The 16,495-nt window shown below is 36.6% G+C and overlaps 1 protein-coding gene across 11 annotated transcripts in view; it reads left to right on the top strand.

The window, feature by feature from the left end:
- The window catches only part of PHC3 (polyhomeotic homolog 3), an 84,289-nt gene that overhangs the window by 9,597 nt on the left and 58,197 nt on the right, over positions 1-16,495 (top strand). For 5 of the 11 annotated variants that reach the window (XM_039236501.1, XM_039236500.1, XM_039236499.1 and 2 more), the window contains 2 exons: positions 13,307-13,465; positions 15,446-15,544. The exons of 2 other annotated variants lie outside the window; for them this stretch is intronic. In XM_039236501.1, coding sequence (XP_039092432.1) covers positions 13,307-13,465; positions 15,446-15,544 — 258 coding nt within the window. The remainder of the gene's footprint in view (positions 1-13,306; positions 13,466-15,445; positions 15,545-16,495) is intronic. 4 more of the 11 variants (XM_039236507.1, XM_039236506.1, XM_039236505.1 and 1 more) reach the window with 2 other exon arrangements.

The raw sequence follows: 16,495 nt of genomic DNA, 5'->3' as shown, positions 1-16,495 counted from the left end.
CATTCAAGATAATGTAACTTTTAAAAAAAATTTTAAATTTATTTATTTTGAGAAAGAGTGGGGTGGGGTGGGGGCAGAGAGAGTGGAAGAGAGAATCCTAAGCAGGCATGCACTGTCAGCACAGAGCCTGACACGGTGCTTGATCTCAAGAACTGTGAGATCATGACCTGAGCTGAAATCAAGAGTTGGACATTTAACCGACTGAGCCACCCAGCACCCCTAAGGTAATGTAATTTATTTTGAGGAAGGAGTAAATCTGATTTGCTATATTGCACATATATACTGGGAAATTGTGCAGAGTTTCCCAGTTAAAAGAAATTTACAGGCATGTAATACTTGCTTAATTTTTATATCTTGATAGAATTTCACATTGTAAGAATATTGAAAATTTCTGTATACTCTTTACTCAGATTCACCAGTTGTTAGCATTTGGCTCATTGCTTTATCATTCTTTCTCTCTCTCTCTCTCTTTATATATATATACATATAGACAGATATCTTTTTCTGAACCATTTGCGGTTTCCTTTATTCTTAAATACTTTAATATGTATTTCCTAGGAACAAAGTTGTTCTTTTATAAAACCACATGAAAATGATCAGATGCAGGAAATTTAACATTCATACAGTGTAGTCCATATTCACATTTCATTAGTTCCAGATTGCTCTGCCTCCTCACTGTAGACGTTACTTACGGACCAGATAATTTCTTGCTGTGTGTGTGTGGGGGTGGGGGGTGGTGGCGGGCTATCTTGTGCACTATAGGATCCTTAGCAGCATCCCCTAGCTTCTACCCACTAGCTACTAAGTAGGGTATGGCTCTCCTCTCTGCCACAGTGTGACAACCAGAAATGTCCCTAGGTACTGGCAGATGTTTTCCTGGAAGGCAAACTGTCCCTGGTTGTAAACCATTGAGTTAACCTAGTAATATCCTTTCTAGCTAATTTTTCCTGATCCCGGATGATAATACTTTGATACTTTGTAAAATTGACTGCTGTAGAGTTTAGTTGTAGATTGCTAAGGAATTGAATACTTGTGCTGTATTTCTTTAGCTAGGGATATGGTTTTTGCTAAGTACATATATAGGAGCATACTATTTTTATGGCTTTTGATTGACATTTTTAATTTAAAAATCTATTTTTTTTAGCATGGAAGTATCCTGGAACATGAGTAAAATTAGGTAAAAAAAATAGCGCCTCTTGCTCAGTCAGTTAAGAGTCCAACTGTTGACTTTGGTTCTGGTCATGATCTCATACATCCTGAGATCAAGTCCTCTGTCAGGCTCTGTGTTAACAGCGCATGCCTGTTTGGGATTCTCTCTTTCTCTCTCTGTCCCCTCCCCTTCTGTCTTTCTCTCAAAATAAATAACTAAACTTAAAAAAAAAAGATACTACTTATGACTTGAAAAAAGATGGAAAATGAAAATTTTAAGTGATGTAATCTAGCCCTAAGCCTTGATACTCTAATTATGGTATTGATGTCAGATATGTTTTTAATTAATACATTGGTAGTTAAGGCAAGCACTATAAACATTTGTGGACTAATTAAAAAAAATTATAGGCAAATGTTTTTTATTCTTTGGAATATCATAAATATCAAAGAGAGATTTTCAAATTATTAAAAGGTATTCTTTTAAACTATTTTTCTCTCATGAATTTTTGTATGTGACTTTCACAGAAATTATGATTCCAGTGCTTGTGCTTATTTTTTATGACATTATTAGTGCTGCTTATCATAAACCAAGCAAGCTTGTATGTATGATAAAGTATGCCAGATCCTGTGATCGGTTGGTGGGGGAAAAGAGGTAAGCACGGAGAGCAGATGTCCAGGGGAAATAAAAGGAATAATGCACTGCATTTGTTTTATTTTCTATCCCAGTTGAGCAATAGCTCAAGTGAGTTGACTGGCTGTCCAAATTATGATACCCAAGGTAGCCTAGGAAATATGGGTCAGTCTCCAAAAGAGGGGCAGAACGTGATAGCAGAAATCTCTAGGTAGTGATACTCATGAGCCATGTCAGGTGGCAGTCTGGTAGTTTTCAGAGTTTTGGTTATTTCAAGGTAGGGTTCCAGATTAACAGTGAAAGCCCATCAGGAAGGGTCCAGCCTCCAGAAGGAAAAAGGGTTTAGAAGGTTGTCAAATCATCAGCGAGATAGACTTAAATTTAGAGTAGGAGTGGGATCCCAATGGAAAAATGGAATGTTATTAAACAGGGGAGTCAAAAGTTCAATCGTTGCGATCAGGGGAAACTGTGGAGAAAGCTATTGTTAATTAAATATATAGGTAATCAGTGGGTGCTAGCATCTTGTTCTTTCCAAGTCTCATTAAAACAGACTAATTCTAGATTCTGATCAGTAGTGTGAGTGGTGATTTTATGATTGTTTGGCTTTTAAACTAGTTGGGACTGAGTGTTTAGGTTGATGCCTTTGTACTTTTACTGAATGGAACTTAGATTTAGTTAAATTTGATTGCCAAAATGAAGTCTGAACCAATTAAAAACTCTTTCTGCAAAAAAAGCATCCACAAAGTTAAAAAGCAACAGAATGATGAAAATACATTTGTACCTTGTAGGTTAACCAGCTTATATTTGTGAAATAACAAGGACTCTTTTATAGTAGTAAGGTAAACAATGAGAATTCACAGAAGACCTGCACTGGTAATTTTCAAAGAAAAATTTCTGGCTTCTCAACATATAAAAATGTATTTGCTGTATTATTAACAAAGAAGTATATGTAAAAATAACATCTCTCAAATTAGAAAACAAGGAACAGCATTGGGTCAATACCCATTGTTGGCAAGGATGTGAGAAAGTAGACATACACTATAAGTGGGAATGTATTGGTACAACTTTTCTGAAGGATTATTTGGCAGTGTGTATGAAAATCTCAACTGTGCATTCCCTTTTTAGTGATGTCATTTGCTAAAAATGACAGATAATTATGACATAATCATGCAAAAATGGCATAATTATGCAACTGTGGCTGGTTTATAATTGTGAAAAATTATAAATAATATAAATAAGTGCCCATCAATTAAAGATTAGTTAAACAAATTATAGTTATTTCATACAGTGGAGTATAATAGCTACTGAAAAATACTGCACGTGTGTATACAGAGAGACTTAGATTTTCTTTAGGTATTAAGTGAAAAAAGCAAAAAATTATAGTATGATCTCATTTACTTATTTAAGTTATTCTGTTTTTTTAGTTCTAAAATTTCCTTGTGATTCTTATTTTTATCTTCTATTTGCTGAGAGTTTTTTCATTCGGGTGGGGTCACGTTACTTGTTCAAAGCATTTTTATGATGGCTGCTTTAAAATCTGTCAGATAATTTTTTTTGTCAGATAATTTTATCTTCCTTCTTGGTGTTGGCATCTGCTTATTGTCTTTTTTATTCAGCTTAGGTCTTTCTGGTTCTTCATGTGATAAGTGATTTTTGATTGAAACCTCAACATTTGAGTATTAGGAGACTGTGGATTGATCATATTTAAACTTTGTGTTTTGGCTGGCTTCTGAAAGGGAATGTATGCCACCTCCTTATTACCGTCTGAGGGTAGAAAGTCCACGTTACCCATTTGGTCTCTGTTGACACCTTAGGGGATGCTTCACATAATTGCTGAGTGGTGGTGAGAGTCCTGGCTCCTCGCTAGATCTCCACAGATGCCTCCCTGGCTGGCGGGAACGAGGGAGGAAGAGTGCCTGTATCGCTCCCCATGTGCAGGGATGCGGTGGGTTGGTGGTGGTAGTCTTACTGCCTGGCTGGGGTGAAAGTCCTGGCTCTCTACCTTGTATTCATTCTCTGATGCATATCCATTGGAGGGATTAGGAGAATTGGGGTGCCTCAGTACATCCTGGTGTAGGTGGAAGTTTTTGCGGGGTTCGGTGGGGCCATGGTCTTTTCTGTGGTGTTTGGCTAGAGTAGAGCAATTGTCTAAAATTTTCCATGTTGCTAGGCAGCCCCTTTCTTGGTCTTTCGGCTAGAAAGAACAGGCTCCTTTTGGGGCTTTTTTTGTTTGCACACATTTGTATTTCTGGGTTACTAACCACTTCAACTTAAAAGTTTGGGTTATATAAGACAATAAGAAAACCTCACAACAACATGTTTTAGTGGGTTCTGAGGTCCCTACCCAGTCTGTTTCTCTCCACCTTTCGGGATCTTCTTATGCTTATTTTATATGTAACATCAAGGGTTTTTAGTTTTATTTAGTGGGAGGGATACTGAAAAGTATGTCTATTTATCTTCCTGGAAACAGAATTCCTGTCATTTAACTTATTTTTTTTAAAAATTCTATTTATGGGGTGCCTGGGTGGCTCAGTCGGTTAAGCGTCTGACCGGCTCAGGTCACGATCTCATGGTTCGTGGGTTCGAGCCCCACGTCGGGCTCTGTGCTGACAGCTAGCTCAGAGCCTGGAGCCTGTCTTCAGATTCTGTGTCTCCCTCTCTCTCTCACCCTCCCCTGCTCATGCTGACTCTCTCTCTCTCTCAAAAATAAATAAAATTTAAAAATTTTTAAAAATTATCTTTATATTTCTGCCTGATTATTCAGGAAGAAAATCTGTGATACACAACAAATTGTTGGTCATTGGTTATCTCTGAGGAAGTAGACTGAAGAGCTTTATTTTGTTAATATTTATATTGCCTAAATAAAACACGAATGTACACTTTTGTCTAAGGGATATATTCTACAAATGTTACGGTAGAAGGGACATCCCGATTCAGTAGTCCCTTTGGCCCTGAAAAAATTTTGTGTCAAGCTTTCGTATTTTATTACTGTATGTTTCTATACATAAATGTAAACAGGCGTATATAATTAATTTTATGTCTATTTTAATGTAAGTGAAGTACTATCATTCTTATATACTTTCCCCTTTATGGGCATTTTCAGCTGGAAAGGATTATGTGGCTGAAAATTGTAATCATAAGTCTCTAAATGACTCAGTGGGTTGTTTGTATCTCATTCCCTTTCTCTGCTGTTTTTTGGTTCTGGAATCTACATTAATCTCAGGTGTTTTGATTTTCATTCACTGTACTATTTAGTTAAAATGGGAAAAATGTTGTTTGTGATAGCTTTCTAGTTACGGTGCTAAACAAGGTAAGCTTTTGATGCCCAGGTGTATGATTCTTTTTCATTCATACATTTCACTCATTCATACAAAAAAATTTATTAGCATTTAATATGTGCCAGAACTCGTTAGATGCTGGGAACACAGCACACAAACTCTGTCCTTATGGAGCTAGGGATAGACAGATGGTACGCTGGTATATAATATCTCAGATGGTAAGTGCTATAAAGAAGATTAATGCAAGAAAGGGGAATAGGGAGAGGGAATTTGCTTTTTTAACCAGGGTGGCCAGGAAAAGCACTGCTAATAAAGATGGTATTTGAAGGAGAGTGAGGGAGGCAAACATGCTTAAGGAACAGAAAGGAGGACAGTGTGGCTGCAGTGGAATGAGAGAGTGGGAGTATGATTTAGAGATGACATTGAGAGGTAATTATAATCCAATGGGAAGAGATTATGAAACTTTTACTCGGATTTAATTGGGAAGCTATTGGAGAGAAGAGCTATTTCAGTAGGGAAGCCACATGATCTCAAACAGGTTTTAACTTAGTGACAGGTTTTAACTTAGTGACAGTGTTAGATTCTAGGGGGCAAAGACAGAAGCAGGGAGACCAGTTAAATGGTTCTTAATGCTTATCTGAGAGAGATTAGTGGCTTGGACTGATGGTGACAGTAGATGTGGTGAAATGTGGTTGGCCAGATTCTAGATATTTTTTTTCACCAATATTCTATTAATGGAAATTTGGATATGTTTTAAAAGTAGAGTTAACAGGATATGCTGATGGATTGAATAAAAGATGTGAGGAAAGGTGAAGAGTCAAGGATAATTGTAGCATTTTGGCCTGAAACTCTGGAAGGACCTGCCAAAGCAGGTGTTGGAGAAGAAAATCAGGAGTTTGGCTTTAGACATTCTGAGTTTGTGTTGGAGATTAGATACTCACTTGTAGATGTTGAGTAGACATTTGGTCTCTGGGTTTGGAGTTCATGTGGATATCTGGTGATTAGTGATGTCTTGTGCATCTACCCAGAATCCTTGTGTTGAAGCCCTAACCACCATGTGACTGTATTGGAAATTTTGCTATTATTAGTAAATCTGCACTGAATATTCTGTTCTACATCTTTGTTTGCATATCTAGTTATTTTCTTTTTAAAAATTTCCTAAGAGTATACTTATTGGGTCAGTGAGATTGTTTTTAGATCAATCTTAAAAATGTTTACTTTCCTCTAAAAATGTCTAAATCAGGTCAATCACATATCAAATGAATCCATTGTAAGTTTTTCTGAGAGAAAATTACTTGCTTATAACCAGTCATTCTCAGTGTTCTATTACTAGTGTCCTCATTCTCTTTATTTATTGAGGGAGACAGAGGATATGTCTCCACACTAACAGCAGAGAGCCTGATGGGGGGCTTGAACCCCTTGAACCATGATACCATGACATGAACAGAAGTGGGATGCTTAGCCAACTGAGTCACCTAGCTGACCCTATTTTAGGAGTTACTTTAATCAATATATATATTTTTTAATTAAAAAAAATGAAAACTTTCCATTTATTTATTTTTGAGAGACAGTGAGACAGAGTGTGAGCAGGGAGGGGCAGAGAGAGAAGGAGACACAGAATGCAAAGTAGGTTCCAGGCTCCAAGCAAGAGTTCAGCACAGAGCCCAACACAGGGCTCAAACCCATGAACTGGAGATCACGATTAGAGCTGAAGTCAGATGCTCAACCTACTGAGCCACCCAGGCGCCCCTAATCAAGGATTTTTAAAAATGAAATTTCAGGTGATTGAGTGGATCCATTCCAAAACTTAATAACCATCTTAAAATAAAATTGTAGCCTGAATATTTGTATGATCTTGAGCAGCTTTACCACATTCTTGTAAAACATTGTAAAAGTACAAAAGCGCCTAGTGGCTCAGTTGGTTAAGCGTCTGACTTCTGCTCAGGTCATGATTTCATGGTTTGTAGGTTCGAGCCCCGCATCGGGCTCTATGCTGACTGCCAGCTCAGAGCCTGGAGCCTATTTCAGATTCTGTATCTCCCTCTCTCTCTAACCCTCCCCTGCTCACACCTCTCTCTCTCTCTTCTCTTCTCTCTCTCTCTCAGAAATAAAATATTTTAAAAAACCATTCTAAAAGTACAGAAATAGTAAGAAAGTGTTAAGTCCCCTTCAGCCTTCTTTCAGTCCTCTTCGGTCCTTCTGACTCCTCAGTTTGCTGGATATCCCTTCACACATCTTTACCTATGAATTATGGACATACAGAGCATAAAGAAATGTGTGTAGGGACACCTGGGTGGCTGAGTCGGTTGGATGTTTGACTTTGGATCAGGTCATGATCTTATCATTTGTGAATTCAGGTTCCACACTGGGCTCGCCGTTGTCATCACAGAGCTGCCTCAGATCCTCTGTCTCACTCTCTGTTCCTCCCCTGCTTGTGCTCTTTCAAAAATAAATAAAATGTTAAAAACAACAGAAAGGAGTGTGTATGTGTTAACATTTTTTTTGTACTGGTAACAGTGTTCTGCATTTTGTGTTTTACACTCCATGATGTCTTGAGATCTTTCTGTGTTAGCATACAGAGCTCAATCTTACTCACGTAAGCTATTGCATGGTGTTGCACAGTATGGATGCACTTTATCTTATATAACCATCTCTGTTGCTGAACATTTTAGATTACTTACAATATTTTAATTGCTTCAGCATTGCAGTTTTTCTAAGATGTCAAAATCTGAAAGCAAATGGGAGATTATGAGGTTTCTTGTTTGTTTTGCTATAATGTTTATAGCTTGTATCTCAGATAGTAGAAATAATTTTTTTTCATAGTATTAAAAGTGTGCAGTCTCTGAAAGGAAATCCTTCATGGGTAGATATTATTTGAAATATTAATATAATATTTTATTCTTCTAGACACTTGAATTACCCACCTACTAATACCCACTGAATAATGAGGCAAGAAAATGTATACACTGCGTTGAAGTGGTAAAAAGAAAACAGTGTACTAAACATTACAAAAAAAAAACAAAGTAACATTTCTTTTCCTATTCTAAAGGTAACACCTACATAGAAAAAGACAAAAAATGGGGTGCCTGCGTGGCTCAGTTGGTTAAGCGTCCAACTTCAGTTCAGATCAGGATCACATGGTTTGTGGGTTCGAGCCCTGCATCAGGCTCTGTGCTGACAGCTAGCTCAGACCCTGGAGCCTGCTTCAGATTCTGTGTCTCCCTCTCTCTCTGATCCTCCCCTGCTCATGCTGTTTTTTCTCTCGAAGAAATAAATAAAAAACATTAAAAAATTTAAAAAAAAGAAAAAACAAACACACATTATCCCAAATTTTACCCCTAGTGGAAATTAATCACCTTTAAATTGTAGTGACTGTTCTTCCAGAGGGTCATGTGTGTGTGTGTGTGTGTGTGTGTGTGTGTGTATGGGCATATATATATATATCAAATTTAATTACATACATTTTTATGAGTGCATTATTATGTGTATATACAATGCATTTGTTTCTCTCTCAACATGTTTTTCACACGTGAAGACGTTTTCACCTAACTATGTAAGTGGGATTGTAGGGAATGTACTCTATATGTTATTCCATAGTTTTTCATTCAACAGTGGGTCGTAAAGATATTTTCATGTCACTGAAAAATACAGATATACTTTATCCTTTTAATGTCTGTGAACTATATCTCTGTAGATATACCAGATTGATTTTGAACGGTAAAATTAACAGCAGTTCTTTTTTTTTTTTTGAAAGCTAGACAGATTGCAAGTGGGGGAGGGGCAGAGAAACATGGAGACAGAATCCAAGGCAGGCTTCAGGCTCTGAGCTGCCAGCACAGAGCCCGAGCCTGATGCAGGGCTTGAACCCACGAGCTGTGAGATCATGACCTGAGCCGAAGCCGGTTGCTCAACCTACTGAGCCACTGAGGCACTCCCCACCCCTAGCAGTGGTTCTTAAATGGGGTTTGGCTCTAGGGAGTACTCTGGGCTGAGGCCCTAAGTAACCTCCTTTTGGGAAGATACCAAGATGGTTGGGAGTCAAATGGCTATTCTTGGTGGACTTGTTTATTTTTTGGTGACTCGGGATTAGTGCTTCCAATTGAGGAGAGAGCTTCCAATAATAAGGGCTCAGGGAGGGAGTTCCTTTATGTAGTATGATCTTGGGGTATGAGGTGACAGGATTGGCCAAGGCTTTAAAGTGAGAAGGAATTAGGAATGTTGGGATGGCATTAACAGAATATAATATGAACAGTTAAGGGCTCTGGTTCAGGTCAGTAGACCAAAGCAGAAAGTAGAGGAGAGCCTTCTACTTTAGTTAGGCGAGTTGTGGAGATGGACCTCTAGCAGAGATACATTTGCCTTCATGGGTTGGGCATTTGTGAGGAGACATTTCCTACATGGAACTTAGAAATAAACATGACATTGGTTTTTTAATCTCACAACCTGGACAAATGAAATGAACGTGGTTAGGAAGTTACTATTTAGTTTTCTTCCTTTTTTTCTTTTTTAAGAAAAAGAAAAGCATTCTTGTTTGTACTTTGTGTTTTGCTTCCTTTAAAGAGCACTCTCAGGCCTTTTAGCTACCAGCAAATCATTTTTAAAGACTTGTGTTTCTGTTTAAAGAGTGTGTGGTCTATCCTTAATAGAGTTCTTCCTTTCCACTTCCCTCCCCTTCCCTTATTCCTTCCACTGACTGGAAAAGAGAGCCTTGGCGCTATTACTGCAGAGTGACCCAAATTAGCAAGTGATCAGGGTGTAGGCGATGACTCTGAACGCCAAAACACGTGGGTCCAGTTTTACCCTGCCAAGTGATTTTAATCTTTGTAGCAAGGCTTCATCCAAAATGTCCATTTGTAGAGATACAGGAAAATAATAAGTTTTGGGGGGCCTATTAAGAATTTATTACAGAACACATCTAAAATAGAGTTGAACTAATATCACCACACTGCCTCTGCCTTTTTACTCTGCTTTGTTAGGGATTGTACCAAAATTGTTTTTTTCTCTCATTACACATCTACTGATATTCTTTGTGTTGGACTTATATATTAATTAACATTATGAAGTATGCCTTAAAATAACATGGTTTTCGTTAACTCAGTAAATCTACTGAGTGTGAAAGTACTTTTGTGAATATTGGATATATGATGGTGAATGTCCATGATTCCCACCCTTATAGAAATTATTGTTAAGAGTGAGATAGAAGCAAATGCTAGAAGAATATGGATGATAACAAGCAAAAAGGAAAGGGAAATAGTTCTACTGTGGGATGTAGGGATGCCTGAAAAAAGCTTAATAGGCAGATGATTTTTGAAAGAGGATTGTTTACTACATAGGTGCAGATGGGGTGGGGTATGGGGCTAACAATGCTCAGACCAGTCCAGAGCATCGTTACTAGGGCCACAGACCGCTGGGACATTATGATATTGCAAATAGCTTCATATAGCTAATGTGAAGGATGTGTATGGAGGAGTGGGAGGAGATGATGCTGGAGAGGTAGGCAGGGGAGGTTGAAGTTATCCAGATTTTTAAATGGTCAGTTAATTAAATCAGGGAAAGATTATATGGCAAGTAGGAGGAAACAAGATTTCAGGCAGGGAGGTCAGTTTGCAGCTGCTAAAGTAATCTAGCTGGAAGTGCTTAGGCCCAAACTCTCAAACTAAGTGATTAGAAATCAGAATGAAAATGAAGATAAAGTAAAGGTGTATAAACAGTAAAGCGTGACTGATTTTGTATGTCGGTAAAGGAGAAGGAAGAATCCGGATGGCTTCCACACAGTCTGTCTTGTGGGATTTTAGAGGATACCTGTGGCCATTTGAGGAGAAGCTGGTTTACAAAGGAATTATATAATGAGTTTGGTGTATGAACATGTTGAATTTGAGTTGATAAGAGATATCCAGAAAGATGTGTTCTGTAGGTATTTGGATCTGAAGCTCAGAATGAATTTACAGTGAAGGATAGAGAGTCATCAGGTTTGAGTTTTTTGAAACTGTGGGAGTATAGATGTGATAATCTAGGAATTCAGGAAGAAAAGTTCTGAAAACAAAACATGAACAATATGGAAGTGGGCCAGAAAGAAGAGCTGGTTAAGAAGATTGAGAGGGAATGGCCTGGAAGGAATCCACTGAATTTGTCAGATGGAAGGCATTGGTGATTATTGCTAATGGGATTTTAGTGGTGTGCTAGAAGTAAAAACCATATTGCAGAATAATTCTATGTACAATATTCATTGCCTTTATGCACTGAATTCTAGATTTAAGTACATATATTATTTAGTTTATTTTTATTTTTTTTTGTAAATATTTTTTACCATTTATTTTTGAGAGAAAGCGCGAGCAAGCAGGGGAGGGGCAGAGAGAAGGCAAGACAAAGAATCTGAAGCAGGCTGCAGGCTCTGAGCTGTCAGCACAGAGCCCATATTTTTATTTTTTAAAATGTTTATTTATTTTGAGAAAGAGAGTTTGGGAGGAGCAGAGAGAGAGGGAGAGAGAGAGAATCCCAAGCAAGCTCTGAGCTGTCAGCACAGAGCCCAGCGTGGGGCTTATGCTTAATCAGCTGAGCCATTCAGGTGCCCCAGTACATATAGTTTTTTAAATTAAAAGATACAGATAAGTTTAGAGAATTCATTAACCGAATCTGTGTACCTAGTATACTGTTTTTTTTTTTTTTAATGGTTTTATTTTTAAATAATTACAAACTCAGGAAGTTCTGTAGAACCTCCAGAATAGCCTTCACTTAGCTTCCTCCAGTCACTTGTTTAGTGTAACAGATACCTTGTTTGGTTTAACAAATGTCCTGAACTGGCTAAAATGCTAATAATTTTGGGATGGGTTATGGAACTGCAGGTAGTGTAAATTTGATTTTGTATCCTCCACATGGTGCAGGCCTGGTGTTTTGATTCTCATAGGAGTCTCTCTCCTTCCACTGAGGGAAGGGCAGATGGCAAGCTTCCTGGCTGCTTCTGAGGGCACATGGGTGGAGCTTTTCCAGCTCCCTTTTCACATACTGAGCACTGCTTTTGAAGATCTCTTTTTTAGATCTCCGCTCAAAATAGGGGTTTTACCTCCAGCTCTTGCCTGAAATAGGCCCAGAATCAGGTTTCTGTCTCTAGGCCAGGATCCCCTGAGGCTGCCTTCGTGTCAGCTAGAGCTTACATCTTTCGAGTTTCTTCCTTTCTGGAACTTGGGACTTCTACCCCACTCCCTGCCCTTTGTGAGGTCAGCTGTATTCTAGTTTTTCATGTTGATTTGGCATTTCAGTGAGTGTCTTTGGGCACATGGTTATATTAGTCTAGTCTACTGTGTTGTTTGGATCAAAAATCTAATAAACTGCCTTATAATTTATTCCTTAATTTTATTCTCTGTCCACAAAGAGTATTTGAGGTCAGGTTATATTACTCTTGTTAAAATAATTTATTTTTAAACGGATAATACATAAACATTAAAAAAATTCTCAATAGACAAAACACAAAAAATAAGAAAAAAGGATAATATGTGCATGTGATATAAAATTGGAAAGATAAAGGGTATGCATGTTTTCCTTTGCTCTCTTCTCTACCTGCCTCACCCAATTTGCCTTTATTGATAATAACCATTTATCAGTTTCTTATATATCCTAGAGATAGCCTGTGCACTAGTTTTCTTTTCTTTTTTAAACAGCATTGTTAACTTTAAAGTAGTGCTTATAATTCAGTTTTGTAACCAGTATTCAGGATTTTTCCATCTGTTTGACAAGTAGTAATTGTACTTTCTTCTTCTTTGAGAGCTTTTGAGGGAGAACGTGATGCTAATTATGTGTTACGTGTGTGTTTATATATATGTGAATGGATTATCTGTGTTTTAATTTTTGTTCACTTGAGAAAACCCTCAAAATGTGACAGAATCTGACAAAGTAGTATAAACTGTTGATTCAAATGTTTTAAGGTAATATGAGGAATATTAAAATAATGAAACATTAACCCTAATTTTTAGAAAGTAGTGGAAATGATATTTTAAGATACTGAAATCTTATCAAAACACCTTGAGGATATCCTTAAAAATTATCCTCATTACTAATCATTATATACTATTGTTTGCATATGTGCAAATAATTGCCCATAGAAGTGAAGGAGGCTCTGTCAAAGATGAAGCCCTCTCTTTTAGGTTCCTTAGCCGTAGTTTATACCATTGATTGCCTAACTGCAGCTTGGTGAGATTCACTGGCATGGAAGCAAAAAATGGAAGCCTATGACCTAATATGTTTTCTTCCTTAGATCAACCTCTCCACTTCTCCTACACCTGCACAGTTAATAAGCCGTTCCCAGGCTTCCAGTTCTACCAGCGGCAGTATTACCCAACAGACTATGTTACTAGGGAGTACCTCCCCTACCCTAACGGCAAGCCAAGCTCAAATGTATCTCCGAGCTCAAATGGTAAGATATGAGCTACCAAATTTTTTCAGTGTTTAAGGACTTGAGAGAGATCAAAATGTTTCTTGATTTGATGCAATAAGAGGCATTTTTAATATTTAAGAAATGTTTAACAAATTTTTTATATGTGTGCTTAGCTCTTATACATATATGCCATAAAAATTCTACTTTTAATTGGTAGGCCTTCTTGGTGTATCAAATAGTAGCAACATTGGGAAACTAACAGATTCTGTAACATGGAGTGATGATTTTTTAATATCAAATTTTATTGATTTCAAACCTTTTTCACATTTTAACATCTCTGAAACCGAGATGCATTTATAACTGATAGCATCTTACAGTATTATAATTGATAGTTGTAGTGATATATGAAGTCATTGTGTATTTTTGACATTTTAAATTTGATGAAATAGTTACAAGTGTTAAAAACTTGGTGGTGAAGATCTTCTGAAATCTGGATTGGAGTTCCCGGTAGTTTACCAGATGGTTTTTAGCTTTGGTTATTCCCGTCTCAAAATCTGTGACGTATTTGTGTTCTTATACTCACTTTGATCTTTTGTTAATACAGGAGTGCTAATTTGGCTATTCTGTATTTGAGTACCTGCTGATTTCCTAATTTGACTGTTGAACTTCTTTAAGGAATGTAGAAATTGTGTGACCTTTGTTTGGTGTCTTTACAGGTAGCTAGACAAGAGCTCTGGCCTGATATATATTTATTTATATTCTTTTTTTGTCCAGTGAATGGAATATATATCTGGATCACCAGTTTTCCACTAAAATGACAAAGTTTTCCATCATTTTTCTAACAGGAAACCATGACATGGCCCTCCTTTTATTTACAGATTATTCAGTAGACATTACCATATTTCTGGTTTTATTTCCCCAGGAAATCTTATTTAATTAATAATATGCTTTAAAATTAGACTGAACTATTTGAAATGAACACTTTGACCTCTTTATAAAACTTGCAGGTTCACGTGGTTCAGGCTACATAGAACATGTTCTCTTTAGGTTTACTGCTTTCAGCTGTTTATTCCGGAAATTACCTTCTTGTGAAAGTTATACTTGGTTGTTTAATTCACTTAAATTTAGTACATAAAGAACTGAAATTTTAAAAATCTCTTAATTGGTAATTTAAACAGGAATGGTTGGAGGAACTGAATAATTTGTAATGCAATTTTGAAATAGAGCATATACACATTGTTTGAAATGACTGTCGTCATTTACTAAATTGGATTGGTTGATCCAATCTGAGTGGATTGTATTGCCTTTTTAAACTAATAGCATTCTGTTTCAGTATTAAAAAATAACATTTGAAGAGGTGGTGCTGATAAATCGAGTATGTCTTTATTTATTTGATGTGAAGCTTTTTTGCAGGCTGTTTCGTTGTTGCATTTTGACGTATTGTGGCATTTATATTTGGAATGAATATTTCTTTATGAACAGTTTTAAAATCAAGAACAACCTGGGTTTGCACTATAGATTCCATGTGGCTGAGTGAAATACTATAGTGTAGTATGTAGCATAGTTATCTTTTGTGATGAAGAACACTGAGAAGACCTTTGTGTTTCTTTTCAGATTTCTCACTGAAATTTGTATTCAAGAGTAGTGACTGTGGTTGTCTACTATAAATAACTTCCATTTTAGGAATCCTGTTAGAGTTGGGAAAATTTTAAGCATAATAATAGCTTATTTGGGGCAAAATTTGATATGAGGATTTCATATTGCCAGAATACATTTTCTTTTTTGAGCACTGATTTATTTTTCTACTCATCAGAATCATGAGCTGTTTCAAAATGTTTATGGTTTTCTTTTCCCCTATTAGAAATTTCTCTTTGTCATGTAAAACCTTTTGCTTAGGAGACAATCCTAAACTGCATTGTCTTTCTGTCACAAATTTCAGTCTTTCTTGCCTGCTATACATTGTGTGTGGGACACGTTCTTTTGTCTTAGGGTATTTTTTTGGTTTTTCTGTCTGTACAGCTGATTTTCACACCCGCTACCACTGTGGCTGCTGTACAGTCTGACATTCCTGTTGTCTCGTCGTCATCGTCATCTTCCTGTCAGTCTGCAGCTACTCAGGTGAGCTTGTCTGCTTCATAATGTACTTGAGGTCTGGATCTTCAGGTTAAAGAAAAACATACATTGTGTTTAAGTTACAGATGGTTTCAGTGCTCTCTGTCATAGGTTTCAGATTGGAATTTAATAAAATACCATGAGAACTTAAAGAAGGGTTTTTGGTTAAATACAAATTTTATATTAAAACAAAACAAAACCGATCAGAATGAAACAAAAATTATTATATTACCATTAAACACCAATATTTAGGTTTTTTGACCTTAGTGAAAGTTAGTGAGTTTTTGGTATTATATATGTTTGTTTTATTATAAAGCAGATTTATTGCTCTTATGTGAGTGGTATTCTGTTCTGTAGATTCTTTTGCAAGCAGTTGTGTAATAACTGAGTCAAGATAGAGTTTAAGTTTAAAAATGAATTGGGGCTATTTTTAATTTGAAAAATTGAATAGAATATTGCTTTGGTACTGTGAAAGAAACAAACTTTAATTTTCTCACCATTCATAAAAATAAACTAGAAGTGCAATGTAGACTTAAAGGTAAAAGCCCAAACTATAAAATCTCTACAGAAAAACCTAGTGTTATCTTTACAAGGCAGGCAAAGCTTTCATAAAAAGTACTAATCATGAAAGAAAATAATAAGTTGGAATTTATCAAAATTAAAATCTTCTTCAAAAAATATTGGTTACCAAAGTGTAGAGGTGGGCCACAGACGGAGGAAAAATTTTCATAATACACATATCTGACAAAAGACTTGTATCCAGGATATACAAAATATGCTTATAGTCAATAAACCATGGGCAGTTCAGTTAAAAATGGGCCAAAGATTTAACACTTTGCAAAGGAAGATATACAAAAGGCTAATAAGCAAATGAAAAACATGCTCAACATCATTAATCCTTTTAGAAATTAAAATCACAACCATAGTGAATATCACTACACACTCACTAGAATGGCT

Source organism: Hyaena hyaena, unplaced genomic scaffold (genome assembly GCF_003009895.1).
Source record: "Hyaena hyaena isolate Hyena2069 unplaced genomic scaffold, ASM300989v1 scaffold_112, whole genome shotgun sequence".
In the NCBI taxonomy this organism is placed as follows: Eukaryota; Metazoa; Chordata; class Mammalia; order Carnivora; family Hyaenidae; genus Hyaena; species Hyaena hyaena.
Note: the sequence above shows the minus strand (reverse complement) of the source record. Positions and strands in the feature narration are given on the sequence as shown.